Source organism: Seriola dumerili, unplaced genomic scaffold, assembly GCF_002260705.1.
Source record: "Seriola dumerili isolate Sdu_G_001 unplaced genomic scaffold, Sdu_1.0 BDQW01001845.1, whole genome shotgun sequence".
In the NCBI taxonomy this organism is placed as follows: Eukaryota; Metazoa; Chordata; class Actinopteri; order Carangiformes; family Carangidae; genus Seriola; species Seriola dumerili.
Window position 1 is genome coordinate 665,640 of NW_019176100.1, and position 26,468 is coordinate 692,107.

General features: G+C 40.1%; 3 protein-coding genes across 5 annotated transcripts; 2 read left to right on the top strand and 1 right to left on the bottom strand.

The window, feature by feature from the left end:
* Nucleotides 1–1,592: 1,592 nt before the first annotated feature.
* On the top strand, nucleotides 1,593–4,579 carry LOC111239039 (cytochrome b ascorbate-dependent protein 3-like). The gene is made up of 5 exons (XM_022768806.1): nucleotides 1,593–1,990; nucleotides 2,953–3,161; nucleotides 3,287–3,441; nucleotides 3,600–3,756; nucleotides 3,958–4,579. The coding sequence occupies exons 1-5, from the start codon at nucleotides 1,777–1,779 to the stop codon at nucleotides 3,982–3,984; spliced, it is 762 nt and encodes a 253-aa protein (XP_022624527.1). The 5' UTR covers nucleotides 1,593–1,776; the 3' UTR covers nucleotides 3,985–4,579.
* A 1,791-nt stretch (nucleotides 4,580–6,370) lies between these two features.
* Nucleotides 6,371–15,911, top strand: trappc13 (trafficking protein particle complex 13). Of its 2 annotated transcripts, XM_022768801.1 has the most exons (13): nucleotides 6,371–6,466; nucleotides 7,715–7,783; nucleotides 10,439–10,538; nucleotides 10,651–10,735; nucleotides 10,848–10,975; nucleotides 11,279–11,351; nucleotides 11,645–11,689; nucleotides 12,098–12,115; nucleotides 14,556–14,689; nucleotides 14,810–15,008; nucleotides 15,113–15,213; nucleotides 15,369–15,516; nucleotides 15,601–15,911. In XM_022768801.1, exons 1-13 carry the CDS (start codon nucleotides 6,421–6,423, stop codon nucleotides 15,706–15,708), a joined length of 1,254 nt encoding a protein of 417 aa, XP_022624522.1. In that variant the 5' UTR covers nucleotides 6,371–6,420; the 3' UTR covers nucleotides 15,709–15,911. The 2 variants fall into 2 exon arrangements, with proteins under 2 accessions (XP_022624522.1, XP_022624523.1); XM_022768802.1 differs by lacking the exon at nucleotides 12,098–12,115.
* A 1,205-nt stretch (nucleotides 15,912–17,116) lies between these two features.
* Nucleotides 17,117–22,265, bottom strand: sgtb (small glutamine rich tetratricopeptide repeat containing beta). Of its 2 annotated transcripts, none has more exons than XM_022768825.1 (11): nucleotides 22,160–22,265; nucleotides 21,654–21,757; nucleotides 21,067–21,142; nucleotides 20,304–20,403; nucleotides 19,982–20,086; nucleotides 19,755–19,893; nucleotides 19,569–19,631; nucleotides 19,045–19,082; nucleotides 18,856–18,939; nucleotides 18,095–18,216; nucleotides 17,117–17,969 (listed from the first exon to the last, which is right to left on the bottom strand). In XM_022768825.1, the coding sequence occupies exons 1-10, from the start codon at nucleotides 22,257–22,259 to the stop codon at nucleotides 18,105–18,107; spliced, it is 921 nt and encodes a 306-aa protein (XP_022624546.1). In that variant the 5' UTR covers nucleotides 22,260–22,265; the 3' UTR covers nucleotides 17,117–17,969; nucleotides 18,095–18,104. The 2 variants fall into 2 exon arrangements, with proteins under 2 accessions (XP_022624546.1, XP_022624545.1); XM_022768824.1 differs by having other exon boundaries at nucleotides 17,117–18,000.
* Between the last annotated feature and the right edge of the window lie 4,203 nt (nucleotides 22,266–26,468).

Here is a 26,468-nt window from a genome sequence, read left to right on the forward strand (position 1 = left end):
TAGAGATTAAAATAGTAACTTTACCTGTTTTGTTAACTGATGTGTGTAAATAGAAATGAGTGACGTGTGTTTTCTTGCATGTGGAGAAGAAAACGTTGCTTATTTGACTCTTTCTTTAGACTTGGAACATATGCTGTGAAAGTTTAAGAAACATGCTTATGTACATATTTCTCTTCACCAGAAAGGAAAAGTTATTTTACTTTATATTGATAATGTCAGAATTTTGCCTTAAAAACAGCCACGGCAGTAAATACATAGATATCAATCAATCAATCAATCAATATGCAGGTAGCATGCTCTTCAGGCTGTGCATAAAGGCTAGTGTGCAACAAAGAATGATGCAATTTAGAGAGAATATTATAAATATATATAAGTATTAAAGGTGTGTAGGTGGGTCACATAAGAAAATGTAATTAATGCACAGATTTGAATCCAGGTTATGCAGAATATCTGTTTTGTTTTTTTTTAAACTACAGCCTCCAGCGCGCCCCGCAGTCCCGACCAATCACACCAGACATAAACAACAACATGGGAAACACCAGCACGGCGTGCCAGCTGAGCAACTACAGCAAGAGGAACGTCCGAGTGTTCGTCACAGAGAAAGCTCTGGAGGTTGACGCCTTCATCGCCTCCGAGTCTGGAGGCGATGAGAAGATCTCGTCCGTGCTTCCCCAGGACAAGAAGTTCATCTTCAGGAAGGACATCGACTGCATCCGCGTGCTGGCCTCGCAGACCCAGGCAGTGCCCTGGGAGGCTCAGCACTTCGTGTCCATCTTTGTGGAGAACGAAGACGACGAAAACATTTGCTCCAAGCAAATCATACACAACATGGCGCTGAGTGCTCCAGTCACTGTGCTGCTGTACGACGTGTAGAGTGACACCTTTGTCCAGGTGTTCAGGCGAATGATAAAAGTGGAAAATTGCATTATGTCATTGTCACTTGAATATTTCCTTACTGCTGTTAACATGACGTCTCTCTGACGATGGCTGCAATAAAATGGTCTCTCAGCTTCACGGTCTTCCTGCTTTTTGCATTTGTCATTACAAAGTAAAATGAGATTACACATTCATTTGGCGTGACTCTCCTTGCGTGACTGGCCCTGTGTGATCATCTGCCTTCACCCAGATCTCAGGATTGTCACGAAACTGTGGGGCCTTTATTCGTACTGGAGGCCTGTACCAAATTAGATGACATGCTAACGGGTCTCTGTCACTCACATGGTTCCTTTGAAAAAGAAAAGGAAAAATAAAACAAAAAACAAACATCTTCGTAACACCTTAGTCCGTCAACAAGTACAAGTTAGAGGTCACATATCTGATCATGTTCGCTTCATCTCTAAGTCATTGTCATGCTGAATGTTTTTTTTAAATGCTTTATGTTTTATGTTTTTATCTCTTCCACTATATAGTTGAGTCATAAAATGAGCTAAAGTTGAACCATAACTTTTGCCTTTGAACATCGTGTGAAAGTATTGACTCAATTTTGGAACCTAAGGAGGATGTGCTCCATAAATCTGTCTTATTATGACTTTTATGCTGCAGTCGGCTTGTTGTGTAATAAACATGAAATCCACGGTCCATGGCGAATCAACGTGACCCAGCAAAAAGTGAGTGAAGTTATGAAACCTGCAATCTGCTTTTAGCTGATAACTATGACTAATACACAACACTGAGCAGGACAAAGCAGGGAAAATTGTTTCCTTGTCCCGTCCTTCTAGACCTCCCCTCCTTTAACCACCAGACTTATTTAAGATCAGAAACAATTCCTGATGGACGATGTGTCGGCTAAGTAAACACACAGATATGAGGTCGTCTGTGTTTTTCTACCTCACCTACACCCTGTGTCTGTGCTTGTCCCTGCTCTGTGTGCTGTTTGTGATCTGCTGGAGCTCACGCTGGAGAGGGGGCTTCTCCTGGGACGGTTCTGCCCTGCAGTTCAACTGGCACCCCGTGCTCATGGTGTCCGGGCTGGTCGTTCTGTATGGAAATGGTAAGTAAACACACTCAGTTAACCAGTTTTATTAGGAACACCTGCCTGATGTGAACGCAGTGTGATGATAAAGAATCCTCTGCCATGGAAGTTCTGATGTTCAGTTTTAGTTGGAACTGCTTTAGAGAGGTGTTTTTTGGAGGATGGAGTCTGTGATGCTGTTGAGCTGTAAGGAAAAGGAAAAGAGAGGTTTTCTGTGGAAGCAGCTCTTTAATGTCCTCTGTGGCTCTGAGGGGAGATTTCCAAAGTCTGAGAAAACAACTGTGTTGATACAGCGAGGCCGGCAGTGTTTTCTTGGACTGGGTTGTGAGCCTTTCAAATTTTGAACAAAAAGCCTGCGTGACATATTAGAGGTGTGGAGGTTTGAAATGTGTGGGCATTTGCCAGGCAGGGTGAGTCTAACAAAAGACGGCACTGTGTTGGATTATGGGAATTGGAGGATCCAGTGTTTGTGCTGTTTGACTGGAAGTGCCTCAGCTTCTGCAGTATTGATCTTGATCATCTATCTCTTGTGAGTTTAAAACGCCCCTTCAACCTATATTTACACCTATATTTCAGTGCATTTTATGTATGCAATTTGTGTGCAGGGGTGTATCAATAGTGTACAAACATATTGTACTAAAAACAATTGTGAATGAAAAGCGAGATCCAGCAGGTTGATGATTATTTTTCGCTGCAGCTGACAGAAGTATTTTCACTCTGGATTTTGTTATTATTTTAATTAGACGTCATGATACCCGGGAAACTGAAGTGAATCTATGCAGACAATGAACTCATTACGTTTTTCACTGCATGAATGCATCAGCTTGAATGTAAATTGTAAGTGGAAATATCAGGACTTCTCGATTTCATCCTTAAATGACAACAACAATAAGTTGTAATAATATTCAGGAATTGAGATTAAAAGCAGAACAAGACAGACTGTATCTCTCAACCGTCTCTGCCTGTGTGTGCATCTGCAGCGGCTGTTGTGTATCGCGTGCCGTTCACCTGGAGGCAGAGGAAGTACACCTGGAAGCTGGTGCACGCCGGACTGATGCTTTTGTCTCTGCTTGTGTCCGTCCTGGGCCTGTGCGCCGTGTTCGACTTCCACAGAGGCTTCCACATCAACGACCTGTACTCTCTGCACAGCTGGGTGGGCATCTGCACTGTAGCGCTGTTTGCATTTCAGGTATGCATGACAGATATTTACACACCGTTAATTGACGTTATTGAACGTATTGCTGAACACAAAGCGCTGACACTGTTATAGAAAAACACTTTCCCTTCTTGTCATTCCCCCGTGCTGATGGATAGTGGATCCTCGGCTTGGCTGGTTTCTTGTTCCCTTGTTCTTCGCTGTGGTTCCGACGCAACCTGAAACCTGTCCATGTCTGGGTGGGGAAAGCAATCTTGATCCTGAGTCTGACCTCATGTATCAGTGGCATCAATGAGAAACTGCTGCTCGCGCTGTGAGTGCTCAAATATGCAACTGGTGACAACACATTGTCGTCTTTCATTTCAACTGGGAAAACAGTGTCGTTGCACTGTAAAGCAGTGTGCCAGAAACTTATCCATGCATTAAAAAACTGAATTTCCTAACTGCATTTCTCTGTTTCTCTGTCTGCAGTAATGGAAGCAGCGGAGAGCCGTACAGCTCGCTGCCTGTGGAAGCAAAGTTTGCGAATTCCCTCGGCCTCCTCATTGTGGCCTTTGGGTTGGTCGTCTTTGGAATCTTATCCATAAACAAATGGCAGAGGCCAGAAACAGAGGGTGAAGGAGTTCATGTGAGTATGGATGATAGTGGACATCGTGTTACTGTAGATCAGTACCATCTAAAGAGAAAAACACAGTGTTAGATATGGATGCCATTTCACCATTATTGTGTTAATCAGCATGTATTCGTTTATTTCAAGTTGTCATCGTTGCTTCATCTGTATTTTAACTTTCTGCATGAGATAATAATCTAAATGTCATTTTAATTGCAGCTTCTGCTCAGTGAAGACAGCACATGAAAAATAATGGCTGCACTGAATGTGCCATGGAGAGCTGCAGGTTTTCATTCCAACCAAATTAAAATGGTATTTAATTTCACTGATTAACATTAACAGAGAATAAGGAAACAGTGTTGTTCAGTGTTTTTGTTGAATGTATGATAAATAATCTTTTTCTGTAACTTGAATTGAATGACTGTATTTAACAGTATTTCTAAAGTTCTTGTAGTTTGCAGGATAGTAGATGTATTTTTAATAGTTGTTCTTTAAAGTTGCTTATAAAGATCTATTGTGTGTTAAAGCACCATTTGATGGACCCATGTTCTTTTTCTTACACAGAGTGAAGTTAATATTATTTAATAAATAGTACAAGTTTATATCCTTTTGACTTTGGGTATTATCGCCCGTACCATCATCACTCAGCTTCACGAAATGGAAAATATCTCTAATGTTAAATACTCGACTACAACTACTATAAGGTTTCGGTTATAGAGGTTGAAACAATATAAACGACTGGAAAATGATGTAATAAACTGACCCTAAAGAGATCTAACCTACAACAGTTAAAATGATTGTTTTTATTTTCAAATTTTCAATGAATAAACTAGATTGCTGCTTCTGCACAAGCTGAAGCTAAACTGTGTTACTGCCTTGAATTTGTATGAAGAAGCATTTGAAGAGACGGGCTGAAATCATGATATCTACTAAAAAAGTGCAGTATATTCTCTGTCTCTGTTTGCTATTGGCGTCTCTGTAGTGACCAACGATATAATGAAGAGTAGGGAGAATTATATGGCCCGTACATTTCCAGTGATGTCTCAGATGATCTCTGAATTAACCTGCAGCTTATAGTTTTTCTGCAGCTGTTTATGGCGTTGGTGTTGTACAGTCATGTAGCAATCAGTGGGTACAGTCAAGCCTGACCTCCTGCTTGTCAAACTGTGAAATGAGCCGACAGATGAAGGTGTTCTGGCGAGCTGATAGTAGCATCGGAGACGATGGAGGTTATTGTAGGTATCAGACATTTTCCGATCCTCATCACCTGTACTGTGATGGAATTATAGAGGAAGGACCAACTCTATTTACCAGCCACATTCAGCAATAACAAGCAACCAAGTACATTTACTTACTTTACTTAGGTATTTCAATTTTATACCATATTTTACTTCTAAACTAACTACTGTAACATCACAGTTCCTGCTTGAGCTTTCTGGATCCTGATTTAATTATTTATTCAAGAGGCCAATTATCTCCAACACCATAACTTTACACACTTTAAATCAAACTGAGGTCAAGCTACAAATCCACTGTGTTAAACTCGGCTCTGATGAGGATGTTTCATACTTGACTCTCCTGTAAGACATGGTCATTGCTGTCACTGGCCTCCAGAAGAGGACTCTAATCAGGGTCAGTAGTGCAGTATTTTATAAAGAATGTATATGTGTTTGGAAGTCTCAGCAGTGTCACTTTAGTTGTCATTATTAATTACATAAGTCACTTCTGTTGTTACACCGATGAACTAAGGTGCTGTGAGGTTGTACCACAACGTAATACAGACCCACACCACTAGATGCCAGTGAAGTGAAACATCTAGATTCAGGGGGTTGTGAGAAGCAAATAAACATGCAGTGACAAATTAAATTCCAACAATAATAATGGTAAATAACTCATATGCAGAGAAAGTTGCAACATTTCCACCTACTACTAGACAGTCAAGGTCATCTTTAAACTACCTGTTTGATGGGTTGACATAATTTCATCAGCTTATAAAGACCCATTAGCTCTTTTAAATTCTAGGGCTATATAAATTCAGGTACTCAGCAGTTCATACTGGACAGTTCAACAATAAATGGTAAGTTTGATTAACCTTAAAAATAAAAGTCTTAACATGATAAGGGGAAATTATTGGCTCTGTTGTACAAAACCTTATACAATTTATACTGCCAAAAACAGAAGCACAGACACTTTCAAAATAAGAGTCTATATGGGGATATAGAGGTACAGCTTTATTGCAGATCAACTTCTGTTAGGCCATGTACATGTGTGTATATATGTCTTGCAGTGGTTGTGGGGACACATTTGTGTTTCGAAACCATCAGTGTGAGGTTATTTTAGCCAGTCGTGACAGCTTCAAAAGCCTCTTTGAGGGACACCTGCAGTGACTGAGGTCAGTGTCAGGATGAGTCTCTACGACATGAATTAAACTGAAAGTAACGTCTTTAAGTACACGCACCAAGCAGCAGGCACATTCAAAATTTCTCTAGTTATTATTATTATTATTATTATAAAAGATAAATGTGGAGGAAGATTTATTTGTAACACACATCACGGGCTCTAGGAGGCAGTATTGCATCTCGGGGGCGTCTCTAATTAAAAAACGAAGAAGAAAAGGGTTTAAAGTGCACCAGCTAGCACGGTAGCTAACATCTCCCCGATAAGACAGTTGTCTCTGTCAAAATGGATGTAACTCAGGCCAAACAGGAACACCTACTCGCATTAAAAGGTATCTTAAAGTCATGGCAGCTGCATATAGATTGTGACTCCAGAGGTTGTTTTTAGGGGTAAAACAAGACGCGTTAATGTTTCACCGTAGCAGGTTGTTGTCATTTGTTGTTGCTGTTAGCTGCTAATAGCGCTAATGCTGCTATTAGCATCAAACGTCTGCATTTGATAATGTGCAATTAAGTTTGTGACACTTGTAACTTTAAAAGAGTGCGTTTCTTGTCGTTATTGACCCTCAAAGCTGAAAGTGGAAGCAGAATATTTGAGCAAGAATTACACCATAATGTCAGCAAAGATGACAGCCAGATTATGTGTCAGGCAGCCACTTGGCAAAAAATGTTTATTCAGTTTCTGCCCATTTAACGTTGTTTTTGTTTTTGTTTACAAGATCCAGTTCTACCCCCAAATCATACACAAAGCTCTTATCAGTTGCCGTTAAGTTTACCTTGAGCTGTCATAGTTGTCATGAAATGACTAACTAATGTATTTGTTCATTAACCGATAAATCGATGAGACAACAGCTATCTTTAGGGTCATTTTTTGAGGCAAAAAAGCAAACTTCAGCTTGAGTGTGATTATTTCCTGCTTGTCTGTTTCATGTCAGAGTAAATTGAATATACTCGGATAAAACGTGCAATAAGAAGATATCACGTTGCATTCTGGGAGCTCATGGCAGGCATTTTTTTTTCTGTCTTCTGACATTTCCTTGACTGAACAATTACTTGATTAATCAATAACACAATCAACTGATTAATTGATAATGAAAATACTCGTTAGTTACAGCCCTAAACCAATTACAAAGACAGCTTGAGAAAATCAGAAATAATTAGTTTGTCATAGTCTTAGACTCTTGTAATGTCTGGTGAAATACTGTAAGTAATAATTTTTTGTCTAAATGTTATTGTTAACTGAGTATCTTTGGATTTTGGACTACCATTTTTTGTTGGTTTTTAAATGAATAGATCAGTCAAACAATATTGAAATAATTGTTATTTGCAGCCCTACCATAAATTTTACTGACTGGGACACATTCAGACCCAGTGCAAAAACTAATAATTAAAATGACCTGTTGTCGACTTGTGCTGGATTGAAAACCTGCTCCTGACACATGACAGCGTGGCTGCTGCCTAAGACTGAAGTTACTGAGGCTATGATATGCGTATCTAAACTGTATCACCACAAATGTGTGAAAACATCCCCATGGTAACTAACTTACGTGTCACTAACCAATGTCACTTTTTCTTCACAGTGATGCGGTTAACAAAACCAACACTGTTCACAAACTTGCCGGTGACATGTGAGGATCGAGATCTGCCAGGTGAGCCAGTTTAGAGACACCACAGTAACAAACACAGAGCCTGAAGGGGATTTAATTCTGTTTCACAGGCCAGTAGCAGAAGAGAATTTTCTGAAAAGTGTATTGTGTGTTAGCTAATGGCCTATGTAGTGTCTCCTTTATCTATCTGCTCCATGTCACACAGAACATCTTGACATTGTCAGGGAATCAGATTTGGTCAATTATTCTCCTGTTGGCTGATCAAATGTAGCAGCAGCAACAGCAAGCACCAGCAAGGTGGGACTGTGTGAGGATGCAAACTGTTCACAGAAAGTCCCAGTGAGCCAGTTCAGGTCCAAACCCTGGGTCTTTGTGCATTGAGGTGCTGACAAATGAGCCACTGTGCTGCCTTTGTTAATGATTTGTTCATCACAGGGATCATAGTCATGTTAAAAAAGGGCAGGGGAGAAAAGAAAACAGCTAAAAACTATATCAACTTTTAAAGCTTCCAAACAACCAAGTTTTCTTTTCCTTTTTAATGTCAACAACAAGGTTGTTAAAAGAAAAACCTCTCATTTATGTTGTATTCTTGTGACTTCAGTCCGTCACTGTGATTGAGAAACTGACTGTCTGGCTTTGTAAAGTTTCCTTCAGAGCACAAATGTCAAGTTATTAACACATCAGTTTTTGAGAAGTTCATGTCACCATTTCATAATAATGTACATGATGGGACGTAAAATAAGTAGTGAGACCAGACTGAGGTGGGCGTCTTACTTCCAGTTTTGATGGGATTACTTCTGCTTTTCTAAAGCTGATGTTCTCTGTGGTCAGGACTTATCTAACACCCCCCTGAAGACAGCAGACGAACTTAAGCAATACATTTTTATTTGAAGGAACAAAAGCAAATATAAAAAATGTCTAAAACCTCATTGCTCAACAGTGACGTTAAGGGGATGCAGGAAATAAAAAAAACTGCCTTCATGCTTTTAGCCTGTGCCTGCATTACTGAGCTATAATAATAACCATGGCAGAGTACTGATGGTGTAATAAAATTTAAATGTAATAAATCAAAGCTGAAGCCTTTAGAGTGCAGTTGGCTGTAATGCAGACTGTAGCGTTTTGGGAATTTTCCAAAATGTTTGATTTATTTATTCTGCATAACTCTAGATAAAATATTATATTAAACACAGTGTATTATATAGAAGCTGAAAGCTAAATGCAGATAAAATGCATTGAAATCCGCCTCTTTCATATACATTTTGAACTCAGCTGCATTTGGCATTTGCCTTAGACCCAGTATACATCTGCATTATAGATTTACCGTCTCAGGTCCTGCTCCCAAATTTAGATGGGAAAGCCTGCTGAGTTTCTACTGTTTGTTTTTTTCCATCTGGTGGAGTACAGCACAGAGCGATGTGTAACTGAACTCCACATAAAGCATAAATCATGTTGGCACTTCTAGGTAGGTTTGCTATTTATATAAGAGTAGGCATACAGTATCCCAAAGAGCACTAATTTGAATTACTTAAATTTGACATTAGAATCATAAAACCACTCTGCACCTTTAACTCCTGCACTGATTACATTCAATCTCCCATGTTCATCATTGTCATTATTAATATTCGTGGGACATGTAGATGAATCACTAGGAGTCATAGCAGTACCCTTTGTAGTATGAGTAGTATTACTGATATTAGTCAGTGAATTGATCACAGCATAAGATACATGTGGACAGAAGGACAGAAATATGAACCCAAAAAAAACCCACTTGTGATTCAGTCTGCTTTGAAACCTGATCTTCAAAGGTATTTCCCCTCTCTCTTTGATCTGTCTTTCACTACAGAGAATCCTCTAACTTTAATTAAATCTTACCATGTCAAAAAGAAAGTCTGTGCATCTTGTATATCTATACAGTCCTCAGGCTGTGGGTAAAATCTACTGTCATGCTGCTGCTGACTGTGACTTTTTTTTTTTCTCTCAATGGATGGAAACAAATTCAAGTTTCATTTTACTTACAAACAGCTCAGCTAGCACATAATGCACAGTGATATTTTTGATGTAGTAGTTAAATTGAAATAAACGTGCCTGCAAGGGACTCTCAAAGGAGTCTTATGTTGGTGTGGTTGTGTAGGTGCTACATATACAGTAAGCAGAATGGACTCCAAATCCCCTGTGGTGTTATTAGTAAGGATATACTGATCCAACTTTTTGTCTAATTGATAACAAATCTGTGTATCTGCCTAAACACAGAACTAATTCAGTGCTCTCTTTATTTCAAATCTAAAATCTGTGAAGCTCACTGAGTGAAACTCATTGGGATTATTCCAATGTAAGGTAACATGAGGTGTGGAATAGCTGTGGCATTAAAAGTTATGGCCTGTACCCTGTCAGCTGCATGTGGTCAGGGATCAGTGCATCGCTACTTGTCAGGTATTTCTTGTCCCGTTGAGTTTTGCGAAGTCGTCTTGGTGTATAGAATTGTAATTACAGTAATAACACATGTGTGCACACTGTTTGTTGGTGAAATTGCTCCTATCTGTGATGCAGGTGTTTCTTCCTGGCCCAGACATAATTAGCTGTGCACTGCAAACACTCTGTCAAGTGTTTTTTTTTGACAGCTCTCGGTGGAAAGTGAGCCAAATTCATTAACACGTTACGTATGCACGACACATAACTCAGGCGTTTCTGCCTCCACAGGAGATTTGTTTGGTCAGCTTATGAGGGAGGACCCCTCCACCATCAAAGGAGCAGAGACATTAATGCTCGGAGAGATGCTTACATTACCACAGAACTTTGGGTAATAAATGCTAATTTACAGTAGAGAGCTAAAGAATTAAAACATTTTACCTTTTTTACAGAGCAAACTGTTGATTTGTGATTTGACTTTTCCGCATCTTTGCATTACACAGAAATATTTTCCTGGGAGAGACCTTCTCCAGTTACATTAGTGTGCACAACGACAGCAACCAAGTAGTAAAGGACATTCTTGTGAAGGTACTGTAAAAAAACAAAAAACAAAAAACATATACCTGTCCAACATGTATTACACTCTCTTCACTCCTCTCTTACACATAATTGTCCTGGTATGTGACGTGATCCTTCGCAGGCCGATCTACAGACCAGCTCACAGAGGCTCAACCTCTCTGCATCCAACTCTGCAGTAGCAGAACTCAAACCCGAATGCTGCATTGACGACGTTATCCATCACGAAGTCAAGGAAATCGGAACACACATGTGAGTGTTTTAACTATGTAGACGCCCTTATTTTGTTACAGTGCCCGAGCAGATCTTTTTCCTTAAATAAAAAGGCTGCTGTTTTTGAAAAGAATCTCAATTAACAAGCACTTCTGGTGCACTTCTTGCATTTATTGAATAGCTGTAGCCCTTCCTACTTACTCCAAGGTCTCCTACTGCGCTGAAGCTTCAGTGATATCCCTAACTTACAAGTTGCTTTGGATAGAAGCATCTGCCAAATGAGTAAATGTAAATGTGTTTGTTGCTATTCTAAACATCTCTTTCCTCTCTTCCAATTTCCAGCTTAGTCTGTGCAGTCAGTTACACCACACAGTATGGGGAGAAGCTCTATTTTCGGAAGTTCTTCAAATTCCAGGTGAGTTATATTTGAGTGTTCTCATTAGATGACAGCGGTAACCTCATGCGTAACGCTTGGAGGAGGCCTGAGAAATGTCACAGGTCTACAACAAAGCGAATGCAATTAACACCCGCGCTGTTGCGTCTGCCCCTCAGTCTGTGAACAAACTGTAGCCCCCGTGCGCTTCCTTGTAGCAGAAAGACCTGTGTTATCCGTCAGATTTCCATTTTTTCCATTTCTTAATTCTTCTGCGAATGGAGATACAGTGTGAGAAAACGACAGCTTTCAGTTTGCAATCTATTTTCAATCAGGTTTTGAAGCCGCTGGATGTGAAGACAAAGTTCTACAATGCAGAGGTAAGTCAGACGCCACCAGCAGCTGCAGGATATCAGAAAGTGCAGCTGTCAACATAAAAAATTTCTGCACGCATGTCTGTCACCACGTCGTTCTGCAAATAGAAGAACTGTACAGTATGACATGCGAGTTCTTATGTAGCATACATAACATGCTTTACATCATATTTCATTTCATGGTCGGAAACATTCCCAGATGCTAATAGAGGGAGTTAGTGTAAGACAGATCTCCTGGAAAACCCTTGCACCAAAGCGAGGGTTTTCCTGGTAGAGACGATAAGCTTTTTTCCCTTTTTCTCATTTTCATACCAGTAGCTTTTTTTATATTAGACTGCAAATATTCATTGTCATCATCTTTTGGCATGTAACTTCATTTGTTTATTATGTCTTGTATTTTATTTTCTCCATTAGAGTGACCTCAGTTCTGTGGTAATTGTTTCTTCTGTTCTCATCGCTGAAACATTAGTGACTCTTAATCCTTTTTGGTGCAGCAGACTTTGTCTTTCTGGGTCCAACAGAAAGGTGCAAAATAGAAAAATGGAAAGAAAATGTGTTGATATTTAAACATAGACTAGTGTTAAAACAAAGTGCCTAGATTCATTTTTAACATGCGAGTCCTCAGGATGAACTTTCCATTGTTTTTCTTTTGCCCTTTCTTTGGACGCTCATGCTTTCTTGCAAACTCATCCTACACAGGGCTTGGACTTTTTTAATTGAAGTTTGTGGTGTCAGATTGTGGTGGGTGGGGTTTGCATTGATTATACAATTTATCAACATTGGGCAAATGATCAGTTTTCCATTACGATTGTTCACACTTTCTATTCATCAAGATTTAAACATGTTGCAGACACGAATGATGCTTTTGAATCTCATTTAAACTTTTACATACAGTAGCTGGGTTGAAGTTCACAGTGTGATGGAACAGGCCAATTACGGTTTTGTTGTCAGTGATTTATAAAACAAAACAATTACTGTTATACTCATTTAATCATTTAGAGTTAACGGAAGAAATATATTTGATCATGTGTAATACAGTGTGAGGTTTCAGGTATTGGTTGGAATGGCTTTGCATGAAGCAGAGATGCTAAGCTCTGTGATTTAACATTAACCTCGTTCAGACTGGTTCATGGTCAGTTCTCATGTTATGAAATGCAGGCATGAACTAATCTCTGCTTCTCTCTGGTTGTATCTCTCTGTACAGTAGAAGTTGCACTGAATTATCTGACAGTTGTGGAGAACACTGAGTGCTGCTCTCCTAAAGCATCAACTAGCTGCCCACATAGAAACAAGAATGACAATCGTATCTAGGCACCGTGTCGAGGCATGTAAAGGTGCTTTATATGATTTGTCAGATAACCGTCAGAGCCAATTAACTTTCAGCAATGATTAAATATTGTTTTAGAAGTTAAATAAGTTGCTTTCTGGTAAATAATGATATACATAAACATGATTTTAAACACATATAAACACATTCTCCCAATGCAGTGGTGGATGACGTACTGAGTACGAATGTCGCATAAATACAGGCGCAAGTAAAAGTCCCACATTCAAAATTTTATTCAGGTAAAACTGGTGTTAGCATCAGAACACACTTGAAGAACCATAGGTTACTCATCCTGCAGTATGACCCATTGTGTATTATATTATAGGATTATAATTATTGATGCATTAATGTTAATCTTATTTTAAGATATGAATACAACGCAATTTATTTGTTGATCTTATTTTGTATTATCAGTCCGAATCTGCAGTAACTGAAGTTGTTAAAACTAAGGGAGTAAAAAGTGAAATATTTGCCTCTGGATATTAGTGGTATAGAAGTATAAAGTAGCAGAACCTGCAAATAATCAAGTAAAATTAAAACTGAACTAAATAAACTTTATTTATACTTAAATAACTGCTTAGTTACTTTCACCACTGGGTATTAGTGATTGGTTATGAGCAATAAATGTAGTGAATTTGAAATATTTTAGAATAGAGACAAACCATGTGTCTTTTTTTAAATGATCCGATTGGTTAAAAACACACAGCTAGTTGATGTTTGAGAGGCCACTTTGTCGATTGGTAAAAAAATCAGTCATTGTGCAACGTCTACTTGTATACTCTGCTGTCCAGCACTTGTACTAACAATGTCCTCAAAGGTTCACTGAGCAAACGTAATAGAATGAAATGTTTTATATGTTTAATGTTGTCTTCACAGCCTGAGTATATAGATGTTATCTCTCACATCACCTAAAGAGTAGCTCACAGGAGAAGTTCACATTTATTCAAGTGGATCTCGCATTCCTCACGTGGCCATATGATACGCTGAGAGAGTTACAGGTGTTTGTCATGATTCCTCCTGTTCATACTGGCTGATGTTTCTCCGATAGGGTCAAAAGCTCTGTCCCCTCTTGTGCAAAAACACATTCCTAGTGCAGTTTAAGATTAAATTCCTCCCTTTTCTGATCTGCTTTGGACAAAAGAGTGAATTTCATTCTAAAAAGCTTGAGAAGATGCCCACTTGTTTAGTCTACGTCATGCTGCAGAAGCTTCATATTCACTTGGGTTAAACTTAAGAAAGTATTATTTCAGCTGTTTGTCATCCCTCTGTTACACTGAGGTCTTGTTAGGAAGGTATCCCCTCAGGTCAGGAGGAAAATTACAGCGACCAATAACTATATATGGCCATGTGAATATTGTTATTATAAGACGGACTTGAAAGAATGTGAACGTATCCTGTAAGGCAGTAGGATTTTTGCACAAGCCTCATCCTCTTCATACCTAATGAAGGAAGTTGAAGTGTTGCTCAGTTCACCTCGGAGATTCTGTGATCTTACTTCATTGTGAGCAGCAAATATTAGTTTGACCCCTCTCCTCTCTGCCCCAGACAGACGAAGTGTTCCTGGAGGCTCAGATCCAGAACATCACCACCTCCCCGATGTTCATGGAGAAGGTCTCTCTAGAGCCCTCCATGATGTACAACGTTACAGAGCTCAACATGGTCGCATGTGGAGAAGATGGGTAAAAAAGAGAGAAAAATAAAGCACATGTTCCCTTGTGCTGATGTAATTGGGAAAAAAGGTGAATTTATTTATTTGTAAGCTTGTACTGTGGCTCTCGTCTGTAACGTTTCCCTGTCAGGGAGTCCACTTTTGGGAAAATGTCCTACCTGCAGCCCATGGACACACGGCAGTACCTGTACTGCTTGAAGCCGAAGCCGGAGTACGCGGAGAAGGCCGGTGTCATCAAGGGCGTGACGGTGATAGGAAAGCTCGACATAGTATGGAAGACCAATCTCGGGGAGAGGGGGAGGTTACAGACCAGCCAGCTACAAAGAATGGTATCAGGAACATTTGTGTCCGCCGTTGTCAAGATCAAAGAATCTCATTTTTTAAAATTCTATTATGTTTATTTTTTACTATCCTATCCTGGTGTGCCCTGCAGGCTCCAGGGTATGGAGACATCAGACTGTCTCTGGAGATGATTCCTGACACGGTCAACCTCGAAGAGCCTTTTGACATTATCTGTAAAATCACCAACTGCAGGTAAAAACCCACAGTCCATTAGCCTCAAGTCTTGCTCCTCATACAGGACAACCTTCAGTACTATTTAATCAATACCATATGATTGAATCATTGAATTACAGACATGATCCAATAGCACACTAACAGCCAGCCTCTCTGTGACCTTCGTGTTGTAGTGAAAGAACCATGGACCTGGTGCTAGAGATGTGCAACACCAGGTCGATCCACTGGTGCGGCGTGTCAGGGAGACAGCTGGGAAAACTCAGTCCTGCTGCCTTCCTCTCTCTGCCCCTCACACTCCTCTCATCTGTCCAGGGTCTGCAGGTACGATCTAAACATAAACCGTTACTAATGTGCTTTAAAGCTAACACTGCTGATGCTCAGTAATGTCACCGTTTTTTGTTTTAGAGTATTTCTGGATTGAGACTGACGGATACGTTCCTGAAGAGGACGTACGAATATGACGACATCGCGCAGGTGTGCGTGGTCTGCCCGTATACGAGCAACGAGAGCTAGAAGTTTTATTGACCTTTTTTGCATTTTAGATATGAGTGGACCAACTGTGGAATTCTGCACATGACGCTGACATTTCACTCTTTTTGCAACCTAAGAGGATGATGCTGTATTTTAAAATGACTTGTGAATAATATAAATCACTTTCTTTTGAAAATAATAATGTAAATGTGCATAAATGTTAATAAAATCTCTGTAATCTTTGATTCCTATTGCTTTTAAAAACATATTTCTTGGTGTCCATTGTGGTTTTTGAGACATAGAGAAGATTATTTTATGAAAGACTTTATATCAGTCTGTTGAACAGAACTTTTGTAGTCTGCGCTGAGAATCTAAGAATGTTTTTACCTTTATTTTTGACATTTTTAGATCCTCAGGATGCAGATGACCATTTTCAACTCGGGCTGTCACGATGTCAGATTTTCACTACATGATTATCGTGACCAAAAGAATTCACAATAACAATATTATTGCTATATCTATAGAAAATTTAAAAAACAAAACAAAAAACTAAATCTATAAAAATGCTATCAATCCAATTCATCTTCAACTTTGTTTATTGTGTGTTTTGTCTCTTTTTGCAAATGAATTTGACTCAAATAAGAGTGTCGGGAGGTGGAGAGAGAGTCTGTAACCTAACATCTGCCATCACCATATTATATGTGTATTTCATTATTTAAACAGCACAGTTATTGTCAATACCTATATGTCGCAATAACCTTGTTTTCAACTCTCTCAGTTACATTTTGATGATCCAAGTAATCAGACAAGCTGCTCTGAAAAACGTCTCTTACTACGATCCCTTATTTCTGTCATCAGGTAATAACAGTAATAATAATAAACGCAATTTCAGATGAAAATATTAACATTTCAGATATTTTAATGGCCACTTCGAGTTTCATAAGTGCCACATGTCTTGCCTCCTGAAACCAGGCGTAGTCGCAGCTTCTGTTCCAGGTCTCGTGTCCTGGCTCATTGTGGCTGCAGACTTTAAAATTTGAAGTTTAATGTTCAAAATTGAGGATGATTGTATTCATGTGCACTCAACATAGTAAGATCGTGAGAGTAAGATTGTGTGGATTTTGGTAAATGATGGAAATTTAACTTAATGTTGCTGTTAATGGCACAAACAGTAGTTAAAGGTCACATACGAGCGGATTCTTTTTTGTTTTCTAAACTTCTGAATTGTTGAATTTTGGGTTCAGAGATTGGGATTCTGCTCAGCCTGTGCTGCTAATAAAAGGAACATAAACACTAGTTACAGTGACAAACTGCAAGAATCTCCAGGATGTGGAGTAGAGCAGAGCATCTGCTATTTTACAACATTATTGAACGTGAAATGACGAGTGTGAGCAGTTGATCAACTTCAAGACATTTATTCACATGTTTTAGACAAAACATTGTGCTGCCCTAGCATACCTATTTGTTTCTGTAAAGCATCTGATCTCAAATACCAGATTTAAGAGCATGCAAAATGAACCATCTGAATATGTTGTTACTAGTTCATGAACAATTAAATAGGCTTAAAGGGGGAGGGGGGGGGGCAGTTATTTTTGCTAAAGTGCAATAACAACATTATGCAGGCTGCAAACACTGCTATACAATTACACAGTTGTCTTAATCAAAAGTTAAGTAGTACTCATTGAAAAGCAGTGATGTGAGTCCTACACGATGATGGACTGAATGGTCTGTATCACCCAATGAACAAGTAAGAGCGTGTTCTGTCTACAAAAATAATATTAAAGAAGATGCGATATAAACAAGGTAAACCTGATGTCCTATGTGTGTGTGTGTGTGTATGTGTGTGTCGTATGAGAAAAAGCTGAAATGTTCCCTGCAATGCTGTAAAAGTACATTCCTCCCTCGCCCCTCTATTCATCACGACTAGACAGAAGGATCCTCAACTCATAACATGAAGAGGGCAGTATTTTCAGCACATAGAAAACACGATCTCTAGAAGCTCTGAAGAAAGATTTTACTCATGTTCCGTCTACAGGCTGAACGCGTTCTCGGTTCTCTTTTTTATTCTTTTTTTTAATTTTTTTAATTTTTTTCATGATTGGGTGTTTACAGTATGTTTTGCCCTAAATGTGTGGGATGCTTCATTTCATGGTCCAGTCTCCAGGTCCTTATTTTCTCCACCCCAGAGCCTTTAGTCACAGTAAAGTGCCTTCAACCCCCATCCTTGTCTCTTCATGCCAGCTCCGCCGGGGACTTTAAGAAATGGGTGTAGAGATTGTAATTGCGCCATATGGTTGCCCTTCCTTAGGGGGGAGGAAAAACAAAAACATGAGGCTGTAATACAAAGAAGTCATGTTAACGATTAAAAACTATTCACATTTTACATAATATAGTCGTCTGAGGTTTGGTTTTTAAACATATAAAATACCTAGAGTGGATCATGAGTGCTCCTCGGCGCTGCCGCTGAAGGAGCGGCTCCGGATGTGGTTCCTTAACTGCTCGATCAGCTCTGGGTTCTGCTGCTGGATCTGCTGGGCAAACTGTTGTCCCCTGACAGAGAGATAAGACAGCTTCGTTTACCCGCTATATTACTTTCTACCAGAACAATAACTCACACAATGCACAATGTTTCTAATACACAGTAAAATAACAGGACCCCCACCCCCCCACCCACCTCTCTGATCTTATCCCATCACCTTATCTCATCACACTGTGGACACTTACAGAACAGATACAAGTGATGCTTCATCAGCAACAACAAAAAGCTGCTCATGCTGAGTTTCCTGAGACAAAATTTTGCCAAATATGTATCAGCCATGAAAGGTGACCACACATGAAGCTACAGCTGGTTAGCTCACATGTAGCTTAACACAAAGACTGGAAACAGGTGGAAACAACCAGTGTGGCTCTGATTAGAGGCAATAAAGTCCAGCGACAAGCATCATTAAAGTTCACTAATCCCATTTGTCGAATGCATAAAAAAGACAAAATGTAACGTAAAACCACAACATGACGTTTTTATATCTTTATATTAACCTGAAAGACATGAGAGTGGCATCAAATTCCCTAAAGGTCGAACTATTCCTTTAACTTTTTTCCCTCTAAAAATAAAAGTCTGTAGGTACATGAACATATATAACTCATGTGAAACTCTCTAAATGCTTTTAATGTGGTGTTGTGTGCACTTACGCTTCAATCAAGCTGGAAATGTCTGACAGTCCGCCCACTCCTGCTGCAGGACCCCCGACTGCATTGGACATCATTCCTGACATCCTGACCACACAGCGACACGGTGACAGTGAGTCAGAGCACATTATGTTCAAAGTATGTTTTTAAAACTGTTTACCCTAAACCCCATCAATTCACTCTGACACTTACAGCTGTTGCACTTGTTGGTTCTGCATCACGCTCGCAGCCTGTGAAAAAGAAACGAAGCTGAAATCTCATCGGCGTCTCTTCCAAATGTATTAAAAGGAACATTTATTTGTGGCAACACTGGAAATTTAGTGAGAAAAACAATCCTTGATCTGGTGCTCTAGGCCCCGAACCGACCTAAACATCCCTCTGATTTAGATGTCTCTTGTCATTGTTGCAGCAATAAAAACTCTGGCATACTCGCAGAAGCGTTCTCGGCTTGGCAGAAGATCCCGCGTGTCATCATTTAATAAGTCAGGATTCTACATGGTCCTCTCCACTCTGCAATAACTGCGGCTGAGTAACGGGCTAACTGCCACTCGTTGGACTAATTAGGGAAAAGAATCTGGTCTAACCTTGCCAGAGACAAAACAAGCATAAGACACCTGTCTCCGGGACAAATGGTTAAGCCTCCTGAACAGCTGATAACCTCTGCTGTGCTTGTTACACAGCCGGTACAGTGCTCACATTAGGAGCCGTGCTCTCACCATGCTAATGAAGGCAGGGTTGTTGATCAAACTAGCCATGTCGAACCCCAATCCCGCGGCGATCTGCGGCGCACATTCACAGACAGAAAAAGGTCAAACATTCATGCAATACAGTGCATGTGCACTTTAATGGCATACGCATTATGTCACATGAAATAAGAGCTAATACAGCTTGTTTTTACTCACTGGACTGGTTGCTTCTTTCTGCTTCTGCTCTGCAATCTTCAGGTTGGATTTGTAGGTGTCGTTCTCAGGGTCTAATACCAAAGCTTTCTTAAAGTAGGATATTGCCTCTGGATATTTATTCATGGCTGTCAAAGCCAACCTGAAGCCACAGAGGAGAGGGACAGGTATTATTTTTGACAGACACAGTAAAACTCAATAAACCTTGTTTTAAATAACATCAAACTCACCCCATCCGTCCATAAGCTTTACTGTAGGTAGGATCAATCCCAATGGCTCTCTCGCAGTCACCGGTTGCCTCTGTATAATTTCCCAGTTTACTGTGAGCTGCAGCCCTGCCAAGTGTCAAAGTGCTTTCCGTTATCTCTGGCTTCTTTAATTATATTCAGATAGGTAGCGCACAAAGGAAAGGATTGAATTCACCAGCACTGTCTAGTCCAGTTCAAACATTACATCACCGTGTGCTGTCGTAGAAAGATCTGCGAACCACAGTAGCGGCTCAAAGTCAGGCGCAAAACAACGACAGTGTGAAAATCATGTTGTTGTAAATACCTGTTGCAGTAGTACACGGCGTTTCTTAGGTCCAGATCAATGGCCTTTGTGTAGCACTCCACCGCACATCTGTAGTTCTCTTCCTTCATGTGATTGTTCCCTGAGAATAAAACACAGAGTGAACACATGCAGTAGAATGACTGGCCAAAGATGTAGAAAAAAATGGCCAGCATAAAGTTCAGATGCTGTAACAACTTTGCAGAGAACTCTTACAAATAACAATTATGTTCATTATTAATTATTTTCTCAATGAACTGATTTGCTGTTTGGCCAATAAAACACCAGAAAATAGTGAAAATAAACATCATTAGTCCAAGATAATATCTTCAGCCAACAGCTGAAAACAAAAGGATATTTACTGTAATATAAGACAGACAAAATCAGCACATTGGAGAAGTTTCAACCACCAAATGTTTTGGCATTTTTCTTGAAAAATGTCTTAAACAAATAATCGATTATCCAAATAGTTGCCTGTCAATCGACCAGTTGATTAATGGGCTATTGGCTCCAGCTCAGACATGTTCAGGACTATGATAAAACACATGGAAAACATCACAATACCTGAATAATAACAGAAGGAGCTGCTGGGCTCCAAAATGATCTTTCTGAACAAAGCATCTACCAGTAACTGTGAAAGTGTAGTTTAACGTGTGGGTTAATTATGGTGAAATGTAGTTAACTAAAAACACTTCTGAAGCACATTTAGTGCTGCGTGGATCAACTCTGTCCCTTCTCTGTTCCCAACGAAGAGTTTTAACTTTACCTTCATTCTTGAGCTGCTCTGCTCGCTCGATGTCTTCTGGAGATGGGGAGGTCTCTGGTATGGTTATGTTGTCATTCTGAGCAAATGCAAAACAGAGAAATCACTGATGTTGTTTAAACCAAAGTGAAATTAACTGTGAATAAACAGTGACTATGAAGTATTCAGAAGACCTTTCTCACGGCAGACAGTGTGACGTGTTAGCAGGAAAAGTCCAAATGTCTACCGTGAATAGCTTTGACTGTAGAAGATTGAACATACATTTATTTTGTTTTAGCCATGACGCACATCCTGGTGATGTAAAAGCTGAGTTAAGGTTATGTGCACCATATATAATAATAAAAGGTTTATCCAAAGTTTGGTAAGGTGCCATTTCATAAATCCTAATTTCCCTCACGTAGAAGTCTTTAACGGATCATGACTGAGATCATTTAGACTCAGACTGACACATGGATCAGTTGTGTGGTCATGGGTCGGGCATCGCTAACTAGCTTAGGCTACCAAATGCTGTGGTATGTGGCATTGGTTCATGCTATAAACCTGTCCCGATACAAACAGAGCCCAGGTCCCGTGTGCTGTGCAGCGCCCACCTTGAGCAGGGAATTGAGGAATATCTCTGTGAGAGGCTGAGGCACAGCAAGATGGCAGTCGCTGGAGCTGATCTTGAAGGTGGTCTCCAAACACTGTATCGCAACTGTAGTGGAGCATCAGTGAGATATGACAGGATCATTTTGATGAGATCAATGACAGTACATTAATGACTCCCTTTCAAGATAACAGCGAAACAAATGGTCTTAGACTTAACGGTATTATGATGGTGAGTCAGAATTTTGGCTGCACATTCAGAGCGAGAAATTAAAAACTGTCCTGTCCATCTTTCACATTGGATGAAAGACACCACCACACACACACTGCACATCAGTCAGTTGTGATTCTTTTTGATGATAAAACCCACTCCTGTTCATCCTCTCTACCCCGGGACAGCGAAGTAAGATCGTGCATTGAGTTCGCTCTGAAACGGACAGGACAGGAGCACTGTCCTACATTTTGAAAAGGTGCTTTCTAAAAAAAATAAGTGCACAATGAGTCGACCTACCTTCGAGACTCTCCTGCTCATCGGAATTCAAAGCGCCGCAATGTGTTTGATCACGTAGGAACTGCACAATAGAAAATGCCAAGCGTTTCTCCACCGCCATTTTTACCTAGAAACTGTCGGGCACAGGAAGTAGTTTGGAGTGAAACAGAGACGCACCCACACATTGATGACTATGTTATTAACTCATTGGGTGACACTTTATAATAAGGATACAAAACACATGCTTAAGCAATGAATAACTAATCCATGTCTCACGGTGATTAATTCCATGAATGCAGGGTTTTAAATTAATTGTTTTATGAGTTGCTCAACATCTACATGTTCTGCCCGACAGAAATAATCTGTAGTTCTGTTGACAAGTCACAATCAGAGTCCTGACATATAATAATATTAACACCCAGTTTTCCTGTGCTCCTTCACTACAATGTGAACGACTGACCGATGATTAAAACCCTGTGAGACAGAATGTGTAGGGAGTGATCTTTTCTCTATAACAAAATCATTGATTTGTGAAAATAAAATCAGGCCCTTTATGGTGTTACATAGTTAATCCCAGTTTTTCCCCGTGTGCTATAAATTGTTCTCTACCCCTTAGCTTGTAGATGTGACATAAACAAACAGGCCATGCAGTAACAGGTAGATGTTTGCATCTGATAAAAAATATGCTCCATATTTATATCAGAACAGATACTGTTCTACTTTCAGAAAGATTGATCAATGCCCGCTTTTTTGTGTCCAGTCTCCAGCTAATTTAGTGGCATTAGCTGTAAGTTAATATAGGGAGTAGTTTAGTAGTAGTATTTAGTTATTATTTATCAAGAGTGGCACAAAACACTGTATTCATGTTGGACTCATTGCAAGAAGCTGATTGGGAAAATATGTTTTTGGGGCCTTTAATTTATGCAACAAGTCATCATGAATCATGTATTAGTTATGCATTAGTTAAGCATGTGTCCTGTATCCTCATTTCAACCATCCATGGACAGAATAAGTAATTTACAGTGAGATTCTAATGGTTTGTTAAATTTTTCTTTCTTTCTCATTCATCCATGTGAACTGTAGACCTATAACACGCTCTTGGGTTATTATGGAGTTATTTTCCAGGGCTGGATTATCACATGGGAAGAGCGGGCTACTGCCCACAGGCCCCAAAAAGTCCCAGATTCCCTGCATGTCAGTTGATTGCTGATGATTTAATTAATTAAGGACCTTGAAATACTCATGTCTGATATCAGTTAAAGCGAATCCTGCAGTTTTGTGTTATTTTCTGGTCCCTACCTGCAGAGAGAGGCCCTCTGCTCGCGTGGTACACAAATAAAGAAGTGTTAATCACATTTACAGCAAATTCTTGTCCTAGGGGCCCACTAACTGCTTCATCCAGCCATGTCATTATCTATAACAATAACGACTACTAGTAATGATGCTGCCGGTGCATTTGCCTCTTGTTTCCAGGTTAACTCATAGGAGGATGGAAGCACTGATCCACTGGAAGATGAAGACAGGCTACAGTTGCAATATGTTTTCCTCTTTTCTGACGTCTGACCAAAACAGATCCCCCCCCAGGGAAGACAACTAGCTGGACCGTTACAGCACTTACAAATACATATTGGTGTTATTTAAAAAGGCTTAAGTGGTAAAAAGCTGGTTGTTTTTGGTTATACATTGCAGCCTGTGTCGTGTTGGGAGCAGAGCTTTGGTTTGTGATAATATTATATTCTTTCAGGGTTTCGAGAGGCGAAAGACAAATTGAGTCTGGTTCAGTCAGTTTTGAGAGTTATTTATCTTTACAGTGTATTCATTTCTCGATTTCTTCCTCTCTGTTGGCGTTTCCCACACCCCAGAATAGTCTGAACTTAGTCTGGGAAATCTGCCCCCTGGGTGCTTATCACAGATAAGGATTCCCCCCCAGGAGATTTATACCTAGTATTTCCTAAACGCAGCATCAAAATCTACATATTTAAAAAAAAGGACTTCTGTACGAGAGAGTGTAAATATAGTACGATGGTTTATGCGCATGCACTTGTTATTGCTTTTGGCATATAGACACCTAGCATGAGGTTAACAGTCCAGAAACGTGTATATTGAATCTTTGGTGATGGGATTCACACCAGCTGCGATGCCCCATTCTTTTTCGGAAATTTTCATTTTTGGGATCTCAGTTCCAAAGCACCTTAAGCTCTTGTGAGTTTGGTTGTTGATTTTCCTGCTACAGGTAGGTGTCACACACGTGTGGCAATTTGTATGACACAGCCAACAACACAAGACTCTTTAAAAAAACAGCTGGGCATTTTGTAGTTTTAAAGGGCAAACTTCTCTCGGAGTAAATAGTAAATTGGGCTGGGGACTATTTTTCAGGCTGTGGATGAACAGCACAATTTGTTGCTTACCAGTCAACAGTCTCATTCTCTGTTAAAAAGACGTGTTTACGGCTGAGTGAATATCTGTTGGTTTCTAAACGTTGTAATAACACATTTCTGGCGCTGATTTGAATGACACAATCTGAGCTACAGGTTATAACATATAGTGGTTTTGTATTGGCAGGACAGAGTGGCCAAGCTGTGACTGGAATGGAAAAGGAGAATACACAGTTTTGGGCTCCAAATGTTGGTCGCATTCACAAATAATGACGAGATACGGTGAGGATATATCCATTTAACGAGGAATATTCACCAGGGTATTCAACTCTCAAAACACCAGTTCATTGGTTATTAATGTAAAGAGAGACTACGATGGCATATTCCAGTTTGGCAATTAGAGCCAAGGGCTTCAGGGTGTTTCAACAGAAACGTTAACTATGTTTAAAGATCCAATTTCATCAACCTTCTTTATACTGTTAATCACGCTGTCAGTCATGGTCCGGATCTCCTCTGGAGACAGGTCCCATCTCAGTGTTTTCTCTTGTTTCCAGCCTGAGAGCAGTCTCTGGCAGAAACCACAGAGCGTTATGGATGGTCATTCTCAACACAGGTTTAGACAAGCTGTACGTGTACAGAAAAAAAGACAGTTTACAGTTTAATTAACATCTAAATAAAAGGTGATTTTCCTATGAAGAACTCAATGACTAAAAATAACAGGTGGCACTAATACAAGGCAATAAATTCTTCAAGGTCACACTTGAAACGTGCTCTGAATTTTTCCCATGCTAAGCGGTGACCTTTTCCAGTGTCCACTCATGTAGGTTTCATGGCTTGGCAGCGGAAGCATTTCAAAGCTTAGATCATAAAAGCGCGGAATAATTTGTAGAGGAGCTATGACACTCACAGCCAAAACCTACAAACAGCTCAGATATTTTCTCATATCATTTTAATATCCTTTTTTATGATTAATAGTGCGCGTATAAATAAAATACCACAGCAATTACGAATTAAGAAGAAGATGAATGCAACTCCCATTTGTCACACAGGTGTTAAATAAACACACTAAGCACAGCAGCTGTTTTTACTGGAGGAACCTGCAGAGCGTGCGGGTGACTGCGACTCTTAACGCGCACATGCCACCGGTTTCATGCGTTTATTTCCTCCCGTGCAATAAACAAACATTTTCTTCTCTTACTGTCCCGTAGCTCAGTCCAAAACAGCCAGCAGTAGTCTCTCTCTCTCTCTCTCTCTCTCTCTCTTTCCCTCGCAGGAGGAAAATGCTGCTTCTTATTTCCGCTGTCAACGCGCATGCGCAGAGCAAGAGGAGGAGGAGGATGCGATCAATCCGACACAAGTCCTCATGACGCGGGTAGCAGCAAGACAGCTGGATAAGAGCTCAGGTAGGTGGCGGGGGTTGGGGAGGTGGGGGGGGGACACTGAATAGCATCCTTTAGACACTATGTTATTTATAAATTGGTTATCATAGGGTTTGTGGGTTCTTAGTCTCACCTTTGTGGTTTTTTTGCTGCCGGGAGGTTGTGATTGTTGCAGCCAGCATCACACAGGCTGCAAAGGCGAGCCTTGTTGTGCGCACGGTTGTTAGGGACAGGCTATCAAAAATACACCCAGCTAATTCAACCAGTGGCATCGGCTGGATTAGCTTCAGTGCATTGTGTTTAAGACAATATAACCCTGTATAATGATTGAAAACACCCCTCGACTCCCAATTATGGTATTACATCACAGCTTCTGCAAGCAGTGTACGTGTGTCACACCAACCGAAGGGGGGGGGGGGGGTAGCCGTGCGAGCCCAGACCTACACGAACATAACAACGCATGGTTACAGCACGTGATGGAAATATGAGGCAATGTTTGTGCCAGCAAATCATAGAGTTCAATTACTGTAAATATGCAGGGTTTTTTTTAACCCCTGCACTGGGGGGGGGGGGGGG

Bases quoted from the DNA above. Each gene is read 5' to 3' on its own strand.
- LOC111239039 (XM_022768806.1), top strand. From the start codon at position 1,777: ATGTGTCGGCTAAGTAAACACACAGATATGAGGTCGTCTGTGTTTTTC. The intron at 1,991-2,952 runs GTAAGTAAACAC...GTGCATCTGCAG, and splicing joins GGTCGTTCTGTATGGAAATG to CGGCTGTTGTGTATCGCGTG. The intron at 3,162-3,286 runs GTATGCATGACA...GCTGATGGATAG, and splicing joins TAGCGCTGTTTGCATTTCAG to TGGATCCTCGGCTTGGCTGG.
- sgtb (XM_022768825.1), bottom strand. From the start codon at position 22,259: ATGGCGGTGGAGAAACGCTTGGCATTTTCTATTGTGCAGTTCCTACGT. The intron at 20,404-21,066 runs GTAAAGTTAAAA...TTTTATTCTCAG, and splicing joins AGAGCAGCTCAAGAATGAAG to GGAACAATCACATGAAGGAA. The intron at 19,894-19,981 runs GTGAGTTTGATG...CTGTGGCTTCAG, and splicing joins AAAGCTTATGGACGGATGGG to GTTGGCTTTGACAGCCATGA.
- trappc13 (XM_022768801.1), top strand. From the start codon at position 6,421: ATGGATGTAACTCAGGCCAAACAGGAACACCTACTCGCATTAAAAG. The intron at 7,784-10,438 runs GTGAGCCAGTTT...CTGCCTCCACAG, and splicing joins TGAGGATCGAGATCTGCCAG to GAGATTTGTTTGGTCAGCTT. The intron at 10,736-10,847 runs GTACTGTAAAAA...GATCCTTCGCAG, and splicing joins TAAAGGACATTCTTGTGAAG to GCCGATCTACAGACCAGCTC.